This window comes from Microcaecilia unicolor, chromosome 9 (assembly GCF_901765095.1).
Source record: "Microcaecilia unicolor chromosome 9, aMicUni1.1, whole genome shotgun sequence".
In the NCBI taxonomy this organism is placed as follows: domain Eukaryota; kingdom Metazoa; phylum Chordata; class Amphibia; order Gymnophiona; family Siphonopidae; genus Microcaecilia; species Microcaecilia unicolor.
In genome coordinates, this window is record NC_044039.1 from 86,632,804 (window position 1) to 86,652,367 (window position 19,564).

At 39.7% G+C, this 19,564-nt stretch overlaps 1 protein-coding gene across 2 annotated transcripts in view; it reads left to right on the plus strand.

The window, feature by feature from the left end:
• The window catches only part of PKP2 (plakophilin 2), a 226,290-nt gene extending 213,426 nt beyond the window's left edge, over positions 1 to 12,864 (plus strand). For both annotated transcript variants that reach the window (XM_030214261.1, XM_030214262.1), the window contains exon 13: positions 12,387 to 12,864. In XM_030214261.1, the coding sequence (XP_030070121.1) occupies positions 12,387 to 12,455 (69 nt within the window). In that variant the 3' untranslated portion in view covers positions 12,456 to 12,864. The remainder of the gene's footprint in view (positions 1 to 12,386) is intronic.
• The last annotated feature ends 6,700 nt before the right edge of the window (positions 12,865 to 19,564 follow it).

Sequence of the window (19,564 nt, forward strand, 5' to 3'; positions counted from 1 at the left end):
AAACTAGAAATTTTTGCCTAGCATGCCCGTAGTACCTACTGTATATATGGGTTTATTTTTCCAATTTTGCCAGTTGCCAATATCTCTCTGATTCTATTAGTCGCCAAAAATTTAATTGAATAACGAGCCACTTAGTGCCAATTGACTCACAAGCAATTATTGGCGCTAATTGAAATCAATTACTATGTATATGCATAAATTTAGACACTTGATCCGTGCCTAAATTTTACGTGCATTCCTGAAAATGGTGTGCGAAAATGGGAGGTTCATGGACACCTGGGCTTGGATTCGAGCTACACATGCAGTTATAGAATGAGGGGGCTCCGCACGTAAATTTAGGCAGGGGCATTTGCATCACATTTTCATTAGTGCAAATGGATGCACCTAAATTTATTTATTTATTTATTTATTTATTGCATTTGTATCCCACATTATCCCACCTCTTTGCAGGCTCAATGTGGCTACAATTCTTCATGGATGATGGAGGTAGAAGAGAACAAACAATTGGTTTTACAGAGGGTTTTGAGTTACATGGTGGTGAAATACATGGTGATTTTAAAGCAAAAGACATTAAAGAACATTTCTGGATATATTAGAGATACTTGAAATACATGATAGTTTAAAGCAAAAGACATTAAAGAGCATTTCTGGATATATTAGAGATAGTGCAGTTATACGTGTTGATCCTTATGATATATTTTGTCAAAGAGATAAGTTTTCAGTAGTTTGCGGAAGTTGGTCAATTCATAGACCGTTTTCAGGTTGCGTGGAAGCGCGTTCCAGAGCTGTGTGCTTGTATACGAAAAGGTTGATGCATGCATTGATCTGTATTTCAAGCCTTTGCACTTGGGAGGATGAAGGTCAAGGAATGTGCGAGAATATTTTTTTGCGTTTCTGGGTGGTAGTTCTATTAGGTCTGACATATATGCTGGGGCGTCACCATGTATGATTTTATGGACTAGGGTACAAAGTTTGAATGTGATGCGTTCTTTGAGTGGGAGCCAATGCAGTTTTTTAAGTAGGGGTTTTGCGCTTTCGTACTTTGGTTTGCTGAATATTAGTCTGGCTGCCGTGTTCTGGGCTGTCTGGAGTTTTTTTAAGTATTTGCTCTTTGCAGCCGGCGTAAAGTGAGTTACAATAGTCCAGATGACTAAGTACCAATGATTGTACCAGGTTGCGGAAGACACTCCATGGAAAAAATGGTCTGATTCTTTTTAGTTTCCACATTGAATGAAACATCTTTTTAGTTATGTTTTTTGCGTGATTCTCAAGTGTTAGGTGTCGGTCGATGGTGACTCCAAGAATTTTTTAGGGTATCCGAAATTGGTAGACTTAGTTTAGGTGTGTTGATGATGGTGAATTCAGTCTTGTTGTATAGCGAGGTGAGTACTAGGCATTGGGTTTTTTCTGCGTTGAGTTTCAGTTTAAATGCGTCTGCCCAGGAGTTCATAATATGTACGCTTTGGTTGATTTCATGGGAGATTGCTCTTAGATCTTGTTTGAATGGGATATAAATCGTTACATCATCAGCATATATATATGGGTTTAGATTCTGATTCAATAGTAGTTTAGCCAAGGGTGTCATCATTAGGTTGAATATGGTTGGTGAGAGGGGGGATCCCTGTGGAACTCCACATTCAGGTGTCCATGTAGCTGATGTAGTCGAATTTGATGTCACTTGATATGAGTGAGTGGTTAGGAATCCCTTAAACCAATTTAGAACGTTGCCTCCGAGTCCAAAGTATTCGAGGATGTGTAATAAGATTCCATGGTCGACCATGTCGAATGCGCTTGACATGTCAAATTGTAACAGTAGTATGTTGTTGCCATTTGCTATCAATTGTTTGAATTTGGTCAGGAGCTTAACTAGTACGGTTTCAGTGCTGTGATTAGAGCGAAATCCTGACTGAGAATCATGTAATATTGAGAACTTGTATAGATATTCTGTGAGTTGTTTGGTCACCACACCTTCTGTTATTTTGGTGATTAAGGGAATGGATGCTACTGGTCTATAGTTCGTTAGTTCATTAGCATTTTTCTTTGCGTCCTTGGGAATGGGGGTGAGTAGGATGTTACCTTTCTCCCATGGGAAGAGGCCATTTTGTAACATGAAGTTCATATGATTTGTTAGGTCCGTTATAAAGTGTTGAGGAGCTGACTTCATGTGGTTGTTTGGGCATATGTCTAGTTTGCAGTGAGATTTGGCGAATTTTTTAAGTGTTTGTAAAACAAGGTCTTCTGGTAGTGTAGTAAATTCAGTCCAGATCCTGTCTGCTGGGTAAACTCCAGGGTCTGGTTCTAGACACTCTAGGAGTGTAGTGTATTCGATTGGGCTGACAGGTATTTTGAATCGCAGTTGTATGATTTTCTCCTTAAAGTATTTCGCCAGGTCGTCAGCTCCTGGTGTGTCTTTGTTGTTGTTAGTGACTGGAGTGGTATCTAATAATTTATTCACAAGTTGGAAGAGTTTGTGTGTGTCTTTGTAATTTGGTCCAATTTCAGTTTTATAGTATTGTCTTTTGGTTTGTCTTATGGTATATTTGTATTTCCTTTGGAGTTGCTTCCAAGCGTTAAGAGCGGGATCGTCTTTCGTTTTGTTCCATGCAAGTTCTAGTTTCCTGACTTGTGTTTTGAGTTTTTTTAGTTCTTTGTTGAACCATGGTATTGAGTTTTTTCTGTGCGATGTTCTGGTTTGGTTTGGAGCAATGTTGTTTAGTATTGATTTGCATCTATTGTCCCATTGTGACAGGAACTGAATTGTGTCTGTCTTTATTGTCCATCCATCAGTGTAGATCTGTTGCCAGAATATAACCGGATCGATTTTTCCTCTTGTGGTGTAAGTTCTTGGTGGTTGTTTGCTAGGTATGTCTTTCATTCTCCATTGGAGGGTGATATGTGCTTTCTGATGGTCTGACCACAGTATAGGTGACCATTTAGTGTTAGTTAATATAAAGTTTGCGTCATGGTCAAATTTGTGTGTTATGATGTCTAATGTATGTCCTTTATTGTGTGTTGGTTGCGTGTTTGGACCTTGTAGATCCCATAATTGTAGGAACTCTTTGAAGTCTCGGGTGCTTGTTGTAGTGAGATCTTCCAGGTATAGGTTAATATCTCCTATTATTATGAGGTTAGAGGAAGAGATACAGGTGTTCGAGATAAAGTCCATAAAGTGTGTTTGGCTATTTCGCCAGTTGCACAACCCTTGTGCTAAAGCGCTATTCTATAAACTGCACCTCACTGTAGGCACAGCTTATAGAATAGCTCTTACGCAGGGTTTTTCCATGCCAATTTTTTAGGTAGATTTATTGAATTTACCCCTATATGTACAATGATAAGGTGGGTAACAGAAAACAAGAAGAACAATCCTTCACAAATCGCAAAGATAACCAAACACAGTGAAGGCGACGAACACACAAAGCGCAGTGTCTAGGTGTCAGTCAGATCTTTATTGGTTGGAAAATCAAGACGACATGAATTGTGTTTCGGCTGCAAGGCCTGCATCAGGAGTCTGAGTCAGAACCAACTCTATATAAATCAGTATAGCACCTCAAATGAAAGTAGTATTCAGTCAGGGTTAAGGCACACATATCCCCCTGTTTACTAAGATAAGCTAGTGTCTGCTGTGCAGTAATGCCGACACAGCCCATTCAAGTGAATAGGCCGTGTTGGCATTACCGTAATGACAGCTGCTAGCTCGACTTAGTAAACAGGGGGGATAGTATCTTAACAATATCTCTCACACAGTTGGAGACAGTTGGTATCAGAAACTACGTAGTGCTCTGTGAGTGATATTGTTAAGACGCTACGTGTGCTTTAACTCTGATTGAATACTACTTTAATTTGAGATGCTATATTAATGCATATGGAGTTGGTTCTGACTCAGACTCCTGATGCAGGCCTAGCGGCCAAAACACAATTCGCGTTGAGTCTTGATTTTCCAACCAATAAAGAACTTTGTGTGTTTGTTGCCTTCACAGTGATAAAGTGGGGCCAGGGAAGCTTTGGGCGGGTAGAGTTACAAGGTACATGGAAAGTGATACATGTAGCCACTGTCCATAGATGTTATATATTTAAATCTTGCCACAATAAAAGCAGGTATATATTTCGGCTAAGTGATCCATACAAAATTATACCCATATAGTCAGCCAGCTGATATAACCTGGCTGAATATGCATTTAACCTTATATGGATAACTTATCTGTATAAAATCCTACATTTTGCAGCCAACTGAGTGTTCGTGTAAAAGCAAGATCAATTCATGCCTTTTCTAAACTAAGTCAGTTTTCAGATGAGATTATGAGATGGATAAAGGTTAAGTTTAAACTGATCCTCCAAAACCCTGAAGTATGCTGGATGGGCAAATCAAATAATGGAGACACAAGTAAAGCTTGATGAGAATGTACTTTGTCCCTGCAATCAAATGCAAAGTCTAGGTAATTTGGGGCACAGCTTTTAGTGCTTATTGTCCAAATATCAACGTCTCAATTTTGTTTTTCAATTAACATGGTTTAGAGCGTTATTTCTTCTGCTGGGAAATTCTCTACTAGCTACGGTAATTTTTGCTTTTATGACATCCAGGTTAAAGTATCATAACTCCTTATATTGTTTGCTGGGTCCTGTCCTATTTCTCTAAAAATGAGTGCTCAACCTCAAAGGATTACCTTGTGTTCAGCATTTAGGTACTGATGCTCTCTGCTTTCTTCAATGAAATTATCAGGGTGCCTCTTCTCAAACTCCACACCAATGAAGCCCAATTGACAGATAATTATTTAGGTTATAGCTTTTAATTGACCGCCTGGATGTGTGTTTTCTACTGTTCTGTAATTTGCTTTATGGTATTTAATAAGTAACTGCAGTCATCTAGTTTGTTAATTTTTATCTATGCCTGTTAAGGCTTTATCATGGTTGACTTTTTGCTTTCATTTAATTATGCTTTTATTGTATGCTTTATTGCATGTTGAACCCTCACTTTGAGCTTTCTAGAGAGAGGCATTTGAATAATTAGCATGGATTGAAGTTAAGTGAACATCTTTGCCAGAATTTCGTTGAACTTGTAGAACACACTGAAAAAAAGGCTTTTTCATTTGTGTGGGTTCATGGGGCCTCTCCTGCCTTATTCTCCTTCTCATTTTCTTTAAGGTGTCTTTTTTTTTTTTTGTCTTCTTCCTCCTGTTTCCTTTGACAACTCTTTTCTCCCCTCTCTTATCTTTCTTGAGAAAGCATTTCCCTTCCCTGTAGGTTCTGTTCATTCTCAGCCTTGTAGCCAGTGCTGTCTGTTTTTAATTTTGTCATATTCCTTCTTTCCTCTGTCTCCAAATTAGTTATTTATTTAAGAACATTTATACATCATCTGTCTCAGATAATCTGTTCCTTAACTTTCACCTCTTCCATTACAAGTTTATGTCCTCCTGAAAGCCCCAAGTCAATTTTTTGGACACCACGGTCTCAATCAGTGATGGCTGTATACAAACATCTATATACAAGAAACCCACAGACAGATGCAGCTACCTCCACAACTCCAGATTCCATCCTTCACATACAAAAAGATCCATCATTTACAGCCAAGCCACAAGATACCACCGTATCTGCTCTGACCCAGGGGACAGAGACAGACACCTTAAAAGCCTGAGTGCATCCTTCAAACAGAAAGGCTACAACCCCAAAATAATCTCCAAGAATATTGCCTCCTCCCTCAAAACAGCCAGGGAGAATCTGCAACAGTACAAGGAGAAAAAATCCACAGACAGAGTCCCCCTTATAGTGACATACAATCCAGAGCTGGAAAAACTGAGGAAAATCATAAGAGATCTACAACCTATACTCCAGGAGGATGAATTACTGAAAGAGATATTCCCATCCCCACTAGTACTGGCCTTCCGACAGCCACCCAACTTAAAACACAAGCTAATCAGAAGTAAACTTCCATCACAGACTGAAAAGGAACAGAAGGGCACACGTCCCTGTAATTTATCCAGTTGCAAACTATGCCAAAATATTTCACAGGACCCCACAGTTATCCACAAAGGAAAGATATTCAACATAAAGGGATCTTTCACTTGCTCATCTTCCAATGTGGTATATATCATTCAGTGTAAAAAATGTAACGAAGGATGCTATATTGGAGAAACAGGCCAGATGCTTAAGACAAGATTCAATTTACATAGACATCACATGAACAATACAGCCAGTAGGGCCCCCACCCCGGTGGGACAGCACTTCACAGAACCAGGACACTGTACCAGTGATTTCACAGTGAGAATACTGAAAGGTAACTTTAAAACCATACAAGAACGTAAGACCTTTGAAGTCAGAATGATTGAATATTTTAACACCCAACAGAAAGGACTTAACAAGGATCTGGGGTTCCTAGCCCATTATAAACCATAAAGCTGTATGTCTCTGTTGATCACCCCACCCCACCCCTCACCTATCCACACCCACCCTGTTAGAATATCAATGATATGCTTTGATGTCCCCATGCATACCTCCGACCCACCCCCATCCTCCCACCCTGTCAGACTGTCATAGTAATGCTTGAATGTTTTCACTTATATACACTGTCAGCTAGCACATTTGCTTATTTCCGATCTGACGAAGAAGGGCAACCTTCGAAAGCTAATCAAGAAATGTATTAAGTTATGGCCAATAAAAAAGGTATCATCTTATTTTCTTTTCCATGTTTTATTTTGTTTGATTTCTATTGATACATAAAATCTTAAATTTGGCTTCCAGAACCTCCCTCTCACATTTTCCTATTTCATTGGTATCCACATATATCAAGACAGCTGGCTCCTCCCCCCCAACACTGTCTAAAGTCATCTATATAGGTAACGCCGTGAGGTCTGCCACCTTTGCACCAGGCAGGCAAGTGAGCAGGCAGTCCTTACGCCCACCAGCCACCCAGCTATCTACATGCCTAATGGTCAAATCACCAATTACAACAGCTATCCTAACCCTTCCCTCCTGGGCAGAAGCTCGTGGAGACACATCCTCAATTCAAGAGGATATTGTATCCCCTGGTGGGCAGGTCCTGGCTACAGGATTATTCCTGTTTCACCAAGGTGCTGCTGTCCTTTTAGGAGACCTCCGTCCTCCAAGCAACACAGGGGCTGCTAGACTGGAGGTGGGACTTCACTAGAACATCCCTGTAGGACTCCTCAATGAACTTCTCTGTGTCCCTCAGCTCCTCTAAGTCTGCTACTGTAGCCTCAAGAGAACAAACTTGTTTGCTGAGAGCTAGGAGATCTTTGCATTGCGCACACACATATAACCTCTCACCAACAGGGAGATAATCCTATATTTGACACTCAATGTTTTGTAAACTTGGTGTATATGGTATATCAAGTCTCTGTAAATAAATAAATCTTGCAGCCTGAAAGACCCTAAACAGTGCCAGCTTGAGTCAGAGTGCTACCTTTCTAGACTAACTGCCCTAAGCAGATATCTATCTATGCTATATACTGACCTTGTTTGTGCCCACCCCAAAGATGTACCCAGTTTCACTGCACCATTTCTATCCTCCTAGCCACAACTCTGATATCGGTTTTTGTACCATATGTATGTACTTTTACATAGTTCTAAAGTATCTCCAAAGGAACTGCATTTTCATTGATGTGCCATTCTTGCATAGGTTGTATGTAGCACAGTGGATGGCTTAGTAGAAAAATATTTGTAAAGATACCACTACTTTTCTTTAAAAGTTGTTAATGCCGTAATTTTTGTCTTTACATTTTTAAACTAGCTTCATATGCAGTAGAAACTCAAGGCAAATTACCTGAGGCAGTGGATCATGAAGTGGCTTCCTCATTCTCGTACACCAAACTAGTTTTTTGCCCTCTGTAAGACAGATTCACCTAAGGGTTTCTCAGATTTTTGTGTTTATAGAAAAAAAATGCTTTATGCTCTTAGGGGTCCTTTTACAAAGGCACGCTGAAAAACGGCTTGCGGTAGTGTAGGTGCGTGTTTTGGGCGTGCGCCAATCCACTTTTTAGCGCGCCTGTAAAAAAGGTCTTTTTTTTTGCCGAAAATGGACATGCCTCAAAATGAAAATCGCCGCGCATCCATTTTGGATCTGAGCCCTTTCCGCCAGCCATTGACTTAGTGGTAAAGAGTCACGCGGTAACCGGGAGGTAATGACCTACACTCGCCAAATGTCACTTGGCGCACGTCCGTTATGCGCACCTGAAAATAAAAAATATTTTTCAGACACGCATATCGGACACACGCCAAAAATGAAATTACCGCAAGAGCCACGCAGTAGTCCATTTTGGTGGCGTTGGGCGCACATAGACACTTACATGGCTTAGTAAAAGGGCCCCTTAGAGCTTGATTGAAATATGCTGATGGAATGCAAGTCTTCTGATCAAATATCAGTAATTAATTTCACTTCCATATTGGTATTGGGGCATGGTTCTGCACTTTAACATAGTTCTAGTCTGCTCAAAAAACGTAGTCCTTATTGCAAGTAGCCTTCTTTGCAGATTCTTATGTACTGTACAGAAACGTTATGCTAGTTAACACTTCACCAAAGCAATCATCATAGTAGATAATTCTCTCCCTAGTACTTTCAGCTAATAGTAATAATAAAAAAAAAAAAAACAGAACTAGAGAGAACTTTTGACTCCTCGGAAAAGATTCTCAGTAAATGTATTCAAGGTTAGTTTCTCAGTTTTTACTGCAGGTTCTGCCTCTGACCTGCTGAACCTGAAAATCTGTATCTTCTCTAAGATGCAAGGGGTCATTCATAAGCATGGACTTTGACTTTCAGAGCTTGTCATGTTACTGAGGGAAATAGTTTTGAAACACACACCTACATATCAAAGGAAAATGTTTGCTCTGGCTGTGTGTCCATATTGAAGCTATAAATATTTGAACTTGCAGCTTAACCCGCTTTTGGTTTAGAGAGAAAATAATGATAAGGGTTGGTTATGTTTGTTTAAAATCTATGTGGTTAAATTACTCTATATATCTTTCAGCTCTTTTTTTTTTTATTTGTTTTTGAGAGCTTTTGTAGCCTCAGTTTGATGAAAGCAGCCAAAATGAGATTGTCAGAACTTCACTAGTAGAAGCTTAAGTTTCATAAGAGCGGTTTGGCGTGTGCTAAACGCTAGAGATGCCCATAGAAATATACGGGCGTCTGTAGCTCATGCTTATTTTTAGTGTGTTCTAAAAACGCTAGCGCGCCTTTGTAAAATGTCCCCTAGAACTGTTATAAAGCTGTCTGAAGTACTAGAGAACACATTTAAGGGCATAACATAAGCGCTAACGCATGACAATTACACATAATTATTTATGTGCACGTGCGCATGTAACTACGAAAATTCTGCCTAGCCACTGTTTTGGAAATACGAATTAAATAGCGTGTATTTGCAAGGGGGTGTACCAGTGGCATAGCTATGGGTGGGCCTTCTTGGCTGAGGCCCATCTAATGGTGGTGCCTCAGTCCGCTGTTTTCCTCTCCTCAACTGGCCTAGCATCTACCGCTTCTCCGAATCCTCGTGTCCTTTCCTGGCCTATCTCAAAGACATCCCAGTAGCTGCAGCAATTCACCTTCACTGCCTGCACCGTCCCCCACAGGCTTCCCTCTGCCGCATCCTGCCAGTGAGGAAACAGGAAGTGATATCGGCAAAGGTGGGACAAGGCAGAGAGAAGCCTGCGGGGCCCAGCACAGGCCACGGAGTTGAATCGCTGTGGCGGCCAGGATGCCTCTGAGGTAGATTGAGGAGGGATAGGGTCTTTTTGGGGAGTGGGAGGGGTTGGGAAAGGCAGAGGAAATGCTGAGCTAAGGGGGGGGGGGTCTTGAAATGGCCTGTCCAGACTAGTAGGTATGGCTACACTACTACTACTGGGGTGTACGCATAAGCAAAACACAGACAGGGCTCAGACCATACTTTATAGAATCCTGTAAGATACATGTGTCTCAGCAGCACTTATGTTGCTAACATTTGCACCAAATCAATAGCTGGTTTAAATGATTGTGCTTAATGTATAGAACAGGTTATGCTAGTATTCTATAAAGGAGAATAGGCCCCTTTGTTTCTTTACAGCCTAGGCACACTGCATCGAGTTGCCATCTTAAGGGCCAGTGTAGTGAAAAGCATTACTGCAAATAAAGTCTTAAAGTACTTTAAACACAATTTAAGCATGTTAATGTTGAGATAGGCTCTGTAGAGTTAACGTGGACTAAGGCGGTAAAATATTAATGAGTTGTGTCACATCCAAGGTATGCAGTGCACCTCATTATTTATTTGGATTTTGCTCACACCTTTTTCAGTAGTAGCTCAAGGTGAGGTACATTCAGGTACACTGGGTATTTCTCTGTCCCTGGAGGGCTCACAGTCTAATTTTGTACTTGAGGCAATAGAGGGTTAAGTGGCTTGCCCAAGATCACAAGGAGCAGCAGTGGGAATTGAGCCAGCCACTTTTGGATGTCAGGACCGGTGCTCTGACCACTAGGCCACTCCTCTCCTCATTAATATTACAGTGGAGTTACATGAATTGCATTAAGTGACTTGATTTTTTTTCTTAACAGAATACATAATTTTAATTCAGAAATGAATGATTTTAAGCGCAGCTGCAAAAGTGTAGTTTAATTTTTATGTTACCTCTGGGGGCTAAATGTCAGCCCTGATGAGAGCTGCAGTCAACCCGCCTTGCACCTCCAGTTGAGAAAAGGACCCCTTCAGATGCTCAGCTAGCACCATTTTTCTTGGAGCAGTAGTAGGGATGGCTGGGGGGACTGAGCTCTTCTGTCTTTATGAGCTATTGAAGTATTGGATAACAATAGAAAGGGTAGATGATGGTTTTCCCAGGGAGGAGGAAAGGTTCCTTCATTCTACAGGTGGGTCCTAACTGAAACCTGTGGGAAGGAGGAGTGAACCTAAGAGGAGGCTTCTGTAGTACTTGAACAAGAAGGGAAGGGAGGTTTTGGGTTTTTTTTATTACATTTGTATCCTGCGCTTTCCCACTCAGGGCAGGCTCAATGCGGCTTACATATTATATACAGGTACTTATTTGTACCTGGGGCAATGGAGGGTTAATGACTTGCCCAGAGTCACAAGGAGCTGCCTGTGCCTGCAGTGGGAATTGAACCCAGTTCCCCAGGACCAAAGTCCACCACTCTAACCACTAGGCCACTCCTCCACTTGAGAAATTCAGCTTTATGTCTCATTGGGGAAGGGGGGTATGGGTGGTCATCTTCCAATATGGAATCTTGTGGTTTTGTGTATTTCTGTTATTCCATTTCATTTTTTTGTCAGCAGCTGAAAATATTACGTTCTTGGTAAGCGCCGACCTGGATGTCTCATTTCCAGATTGTGCATCCTTTCTAAAATGTCACTCTAATGTGTGTCTTTATAAAAACTAGATGGCAGAATTTACATTTGGACATTTACACCTGCTGCACTCCTCCTCCCCAGCTGACTGCTTTAATTTTTGGCCAATCAGAATAAACGCTGCCAAAGAGGCAATACAAGGGGCGTTCCAAGGCCACAGTTTGATATCAGTCAGATATCATGGGTACAGTCTTATTTATTTAATGCCTTTTTGAAAAACAAAATCATGAAAGGCAATGTACAGCAAGAAGTCAAACATAAGTAATAGACAATTAGGGCACTAAAAATATTCAAACAATACAAAGTATGGCATAGTATGCTACATTACAATGTTAACACAATACACAATAAAACATTTTAATATACAACATAGGGTTTAAGCAAAGATGGAACATATAGGTATATAAGATAGAGTAACCGGAGTTTAAAAAAAAATAAGGTACTAATTTAAAGAAAGTTTCAAGTGAGGTCAGGAAGGTGCTTGAATATTATCTTAGCTATGGTAGACGTGGATAAACACATATGTGCTGCTGGTGTCACTCTTTGTGTGTGACTAGCAAGTTAGTTACTTCTTCCATTAAAGGCCTGGTTGTAGAGCCAACCTTTCACCTCCTTCCTGAAGTAGAGGTAGTCTTATAGTAAGCAAAGACTTTCAGAGAGTGCATTCCAGAGTGGGGGCTACAATGGAGAAGGCTCACTGGCAAGTGTCACTTCATATGATGTCCTTTGGAGAGTGTGTGGTTAAGGGTACTCCTTGGGAGGACCTTACTGACCTTGGAAGTGTGTAGAGGGAGATCTTGTTCTTCAACTACTCTGGGCCATTTCCTTTAAGGGCCTTGACGATCATACATAGAATGTTTGCATTTAGCCCTGTATTGTAAAGGTAGCCAGTGAAGTTTTTGCAGAAATGGTGTGATGACGAGGTCAGTCACTTACAACCTTCTACAATGCAACCCCTCATAAATTATACAAGTTAATATGTAGTATTGTATTCTGAAAGTTTTCTTAATTGTATTTATCCCTCACTATCTGCTTTTTCTTTCTCTTTGAAAGGCCAACTTCAAGAAAACTGATTTTATCAATAGCCGAACAGCAAAAGCCTACCATTCACTGAAAGACTGAAGGAGTTCTTGTGTGTAGCAGAGAACTGTATCCAGGAGACACTGACACAGGCTCATCAGCAACTTGCATGTTTCGTAGTATCACTGGAAGGAAAATGAAGACCAGTTTGTAAATAACCTGGAAACTCACAGCTGCCCTTATCCTGCATTTTGCTGTGCAGATTAATGACACTAATTGCAGTTTGTGGAATGACTTGGTGAATTTTTTCAAGCGTAATTATCAGTGGCTTCCTGCATTTGTACCACTAAATCTTTCTAGATAAGCTTATTTTTTAAAATAAGTAATAAAATGCTTTTTTTAACACAAAGAATCCAATCTTAACATATTTTCTTTGTAGCCAGGAAATGAGAGAACGACAAAATTAAACCCTAAATGCTGTACTGTAAATTTAAATAAAAGAAAAGCTTCATGTTGGTTAGAAAATATTTTTTCTTTGTTTATTTTCCACTCTTTTGGTTATATATAACACATTGGCCCCCCTTGTGTTGGCATTAGCGCATGGCAGCTGCTAGCACAGCTTAGTAAACAGGATGGGGGTATTATTAAATACTGATGCCCCCTCTACAGTCTGTGTCCCACAAATGACACAAAGGCAGTTGTAGATTAGGGAACTAAGGCCCATTGTGGATTAGGCAACTAAGGCCAGTGCTGGACAAACTTTTATGGTCTGTGTTTCAAGTGTCTTTATTGTGTTTCTGTTTATTACGGTACTTATATACCACCTTTCAAAAAAAAAAAAAAGTCAAAGTGGTTTACAATAAAAATGGAAACAGAAAAGAACTACAAGAATGATAGGACAGAAAACAAAACAACAAAAGCCACACGGGCCAAGACAAACTGTTACCACCAAAGATGAGCCAGGGTCAAGAGCCTTCCAGGTCGAGGGTGGCTAGTTGGGAAACGCTTGTACAAATAGATGAGCCATCAGAAGCTGCTGAAATCGAGGATAGAAAAGTTCAGAACAAATATCCAAGGGAAGAAAATTCCACAAAGCAGGTGCCAAAGACAAAAAAAACAGAATGACAGGTAGATTCCATCTAGTTAGGTAGAGCAGAGGGGTAACAAGCTGGTGAGCTGAGGAGGATTGCAGGGCACGGGCAGGCTGATAAGTTATGAAATTGGCTAAGTATAGGGGAGTATACCCAGGTGAAGGGTCTTAAAAAGTCAGCTTAAGAATCTTGTGTTATGCGGTATTTAATAGGCAACCAATGGTGTTGTCCGAGGAGCGGAGATACATGGTCAAAATGATGGGCATGAGCAAGAATATGTATAGTGGTAATCTGAACCATTTGAAATTTTTTCAGGACAAGTGATGAAAGACATTACAATATTCCAGCTTAGACGCAACCAGTGCACAGTGTGTATCACTTTATTATCATATGGTATGAGTGAGGGTGCTGAGCATCTCAAGGTGGAGGGGAAAACAGCAAGCAAAATACTGTTAGTAGTACTAAGAACATAAGCATTGCCATACTGGGACAGATCGAAGGTTCATCAAGCCCAGTATCCTGTTTCCAATGGTAGCCAATCCAGGTCACAGGTACCTGGCAAGATCCCAGAACAGTAAAAGAGATTTCATGCTGCTTATCCTAGAAATATCAAAAAAATGTTCACAGAGTGTGTGAATGCAAATATGATAGTCTTGGATAGTCTTCAATACTTTTAGACTAAAGTGAAGGAGAGTCTCCTATGTAGTACACGGTGATATTGCTTTCACTCAATAGGTGAATCCATTACACGTGTTGTTATCTTAATCATTGACTCGACCTCCACCATCCCAATTATATTAACAAAAAGGACTTGCACTGCTTTTTTTACTCATATAGTTATCAATAATGCACACTGCACTTATCTTAGGCAGATTTGTGCGCTCTTAAAACCCCGACAGGTTCCCGTTTCGTATTGACTTTGTCAAGGGGGAGTGACACCAGTTCCGATTACTGCCCCAGGCATTCGTGTGTGCTGAATCAGAATAAGTCAGCACACACGAATGCCTGGGGCAGTAATCGGAACTGGTGTCACTCCCCCTTAACAAAGTCAATACGAAACGGGAACCTGTCGGGGTTTTAAGAGCGCACAAATCTGCCTAAGATAAGTGCAGTGTGCATTATTGATAAATATATGAGTAAAAAAAGCAGTGCAAGTCCTTTTTGTTAATATAATTGGGATGGTGGAGGTCGAGTCAATGATTAAGATATCAACACGTGTAATGGATTCACCTATTGAGTGAAAGCAATATCACCGTGTACTACATAGGAGACTCTCCTTCACTTTAGTCTAAAAGTATTTAAGACTATCCAAGACTATCATATTTGCATTCACACACTCTGTGAACATTTTTTTGATATTTTATTATAAGGGACAGAGTGACGGTCTACAATTATTTAACAGTTATCCTAGAAATAAGCAGTGGATTTTCCCAAGTCTATTCTAATAATAGCTTATGGACTTTTAGGAAAGTATCCAAACATTTTTTAAACCCTGCTAAGCTAACCTCTTTTACAACATTCTCTGGTAATGAATGTTGTAAAAGCAGTTGAGAGAATAAATATTTTCTCTGGTTTGTTTTAAATTTACTACGTAGTAGTTTCATTGCATGCCCCCTAGTCCTAGTATTTTTGAAAAGAATAAACAAGCAATTCATGTCTACCTGTTCCACTCCACTCAGTATTTTATATACCTCTATCATATCTCCCCTCAGCCATCTCTTCTCCAAGTTGAAGAGTCCAAGCTCCTTTTGCCTTTCCTCATAGGGAAGTTATCCCATCCCCTTTACCATTTTGTCACCCTTTTCCCTACCTTTTCTAATTCTGCTATGTCTTTTTTTGAAATGTGGTGACCACAATTGCACACAGTATTCCAGTTGTGATTGCACCATGGAGCAATACAAAGGCATTATAACATTCTCAGGTTTTTTTTTCCATTCCTTTCCTTATAATTCCTAACATTCTATTTACTTTTTTAGCTGCCGCCCCACACTGAGCACAAGGTTTCAAAGTATCATCAACAATGACACCTAGATCCCTTTCTTGGGTGGTGACTCCTAATGTAGAACCTTGCATCATGTAGCTATAGTTTGGGTTCCTCTTTCTCACATGCATCACTTTGCACTTGCTCACGTTAACCCCCAATCTATAACAGTTGCAAATTTAGGCACTGCTCAGATTTGCATGTGCCATTTAATAGAATAATAAACTAATTTGTGCCAATTGACTTAATTATTGACACTAATTAGATTTAATTGGGACTAACCCCAAAAAAGAGGGCACGGAAACTAAAGGGTGGTGAGTGTGGTTTTGAGTTACACATGTAATTATAGAATATGGGTGCACCGTGTATAAATTTAGACAGTTTTCATTGGTGCAAATGGCAGCTCCTAAATTTACGCATACCTCTCTGCACATACATGTTATTCTATAAACTGTGCCGAACTTTAGACATGGCTTACAGAATACTGCTTAAGTGAGTTTTTTTTCAGCGCCAATTATTTTTTAGATGCCATATATATAATCTAGACCTAAATGTCATCTGCCATTTGAATGCCTAATCTGTTAAGGTCCTCTTGCAATTTTTCACAGTCCTCTTGTGATTTAACAACTTTCAATAATTTGATGTCTTCATCAAATTTAATTACCTCACTGGTTATTCCCATCTCTAGATAATTTATAAATATGTTTAAAAGCATCAGTTTCAGCACAGACCCCTTGAGAACCCTACTAACTACCCTTCTCCATTGAGATTACCATTTAACCCTGCTTTCTGTGTTCTATCTTTTAACCAGTTTTTAATATACAGTAGACATTACCTCCTATCCCCTGTCTTTCTTTGTCAAATGCCTTTTAAAAATCCAGATACACAATATCGACCGGCTCACCTTTATCCACATGTTTCTTTACCCCTTAAAAGAAATATTGTCAATTGGTGAGGCAAGATTTCACTTCACTAAATCAATGTCGTTGATGATAACGTTGAAACCTTCTGCTCAGTGTGCTGCTGCGGCTAAGAAAGCAAATAGAATGTTAGGTATTATTAGGAAAGGAATGGAAAACAAAAATGAGGATGTTATAATACCTTTGTATTGCTCCATGGTGCGACCGCACCTCGAATATTGTGCTCAATTCTGGTCGCCGCATCTAAAAAAAAAAGATATAGTGGAATTAGAAAAGGTGCAGAGAAGGGTGACGAAAATGATAAAGGGGATGGGACGACTTCCCTATGAGGAAAGGCTAAAGCGGCTAGGGCTCTTCAGCTTGGAGAAAAGGTGGCTGAGGGGAGATATGATAGAAGTCTATAAAATAATGAGTGGAGTTGAACGGGTAGATGTGAAGCGTCTGCTCACGCTTTCCAAAAATACTAGGACTAGGGGGCATGCGATGAAGCTACAATGTAGTAAATTTAAAACAAATCGGAGAAAATTTTAATTCACTCAACGTGTGAATTTGGTAAAGGCGGTTCGCTTAGCGGAGTTTAAAAAAGGTTTGGACAGTTTCCTAAAGGAAAAGTCCATAGACCGTTATTAAATGGACTTGGGGAAAATGCACTATTTCTGGGATAAGCAGTATAAAATGTTTTGTACATTTTTGGGATCTTTGCTGGGTATTTGTGACCTGGATTGGCCACTGTTAGGATGCTGGGCTCGATGGACCTTTGGTCTTTCCCAGTATGGCAATACTTACGTACATGTTGGCTTTGTCTCAATCCATGTTTATGTATATGTTCTGTAATTTGTTCTTTATAATATTCTCTACCATTTTCCATGACACCAATGTCAGGCTCACCAATCTATAATTTCCCGGATCACCTCTGAAACCCTTTTTAAAAATTGGTGTTACTATTTATTATTTATGTATGTAATCCATTTTTCAGCCAGTCCTTCCGAGAATGCCCAGAACTGGATATAGTAGTTACATTCATAATAATAAAACATGAAAACACAATAATAAAAAGTCAAAACATTAATTTCAGAATGACAGAAAGCAATTTAGTGTAACAGTTCCTCAGCATAAATTGTAACAGTCTTCTAGAAATAGATAAGTTTTCACAGCCTTCTGAAAACTCAATAAATCGTCAATAGATCTTATAGTGGAAGGCAAATTATTCCATAACCAACTCAAAAAGTTAGAGTAGGCTCTCGCCTGGGCACATTCTAATAAGAAAACTCTAGCTGAGGGCAAAACAAAACTTCTCTCACTCTGGGAGCAAAGCATTCGCTTAGGAACATAACTTGACAATTTGTCACAAGTATATTTGGGAGCCAAACTGTGAAGAACCTGAATGCTAACAGCAACATTTTTAAAATGCAGCGTTTGCGGACAGGTTGCCAATGCAATGCAGAAAAAATAGGCATGATCTCCTGGATTCCATATAGTAAGTTACGCATGCAAATCCAGTCGTATTCTGAATTTGCACATGCAAGTTTGTTAAGCCAATCAGGGCTAATAATTGCCACTTAAGCAATTATTAACACTAGTTGGCATTAATTAGAATTTATATGTACAACCATCTAAACGTATTCTACATCATGATGCATGTAAATTCTAAGTCACATAGTTGAAAAGGGGTGTGGCCGTGGGCGTAGAATGGGTGGGTTGTGGATGTTTCTCAAATCTATGCATGTTGCTACAGAATACACCCAATCCGTGCCTAATTTAGGCATCAGGATTCACACCAAGTTTTACTTTGCGTAACTACTTGTAACTAAATTTTGTCACACGGACAGGCACTCAGCATATTCTATAAACCGCATGGAAATCTAGGTAAATTCTAATAAGTACACCTAAATTTAGACATTTTTTCCCCGTGGATTTTTCAGGCACCATATATAGAATCTAGTCTACTATGGGCTTGAAAGCCAACATTTTTTAAAGTCTAACAGTCTCATTTTGGACCCATTGGAGTTGCTTCCTCCTTGTAGGCAACCCCACAAAAAATATGTTGCAATAGTCAATTATATAAGCATAAAGCAATTGAGCAAAATCAGACTCTGTACAATAACTTCAAATCTTATGTAATTGGTGCAAGTAATAGAGAGGTTGAGACCAATTGAGAAATATGGCTATCAAAAGTTAAACCTGCATCCAACAAGATCTTTTGCTACTATTGTAGTCCCCTTCCAAAGTATAGAAGGATGAGGATACTGACAATTATCTTTCCCTATCCACAAAAATTCTGTCTTTGATGCATTCAAGTGTAACTTATGCATCTGCGGCACCAAATCGTTCTTTTTTAGACCAGATATGGGATCCGCATCCCACAACAACGAACCAGTACTCCACAAGACGTCCCATACCACCTTCCTGGAACCCACAATACCACAGGGGCAGAGGGAGAGGCTATCCCAGAATGGCCCAGTCCAGGTTCCCAACGACACATTACAATCGACCACAACAATGCAAGAACAGCTGGCAATAGACATTCCTGTCTATAATTTATCTCATTATCCTCTTTCAAACATAGAACACAAGGTCCTGAAGAAAGGCCTTTCTTTTGTTCCAACAGCCAAGTATAATGCCTTTCAAACGCAAATAGATTTGTTCAAATTTTCTAGGAAATTGCAAATTATCCAAACTTTTTCAAAAAACAATACACCATATATAGATGTTTCGATAGTTAAGAGGAACTCTAAATGGATGCCACCAGGACAGCAAGATCCACTCATCTATGCATACATGGAATGCGTGCAACATGATGGTGCCCTTTTTAGAAAAAAAGAAAAAACAAAGATTCTATAACTTATCCAAAGAAGAAAATGAAGCCATCTATTCGTTATCAACAAACCGTGCAATTGTGATCAAACCCGCTGATAAAGGTGGAGGGATAGTAATCCAAAATAGAACAGAATATGTAACAGAGATCAGAAAGCAGTTAGACGACAAATGATATTACATTCAACTTGACACAGATCCAACAGTTACTATTCAAAAGGACATAGATGAAGCAATTACTTTGGCAGCATCAAGAGGCTTTCTGACTAATAAAGAAAAAGATTTCCTTACTGTTAAACATCCAACTATACCTACATTATACACCTTGCCTAAAATTCACAAATCTTTAACCGATCTGCCAGGCAGACCAATTGTGTCAGGTAACGGATCTATTTTAGAGCCCAT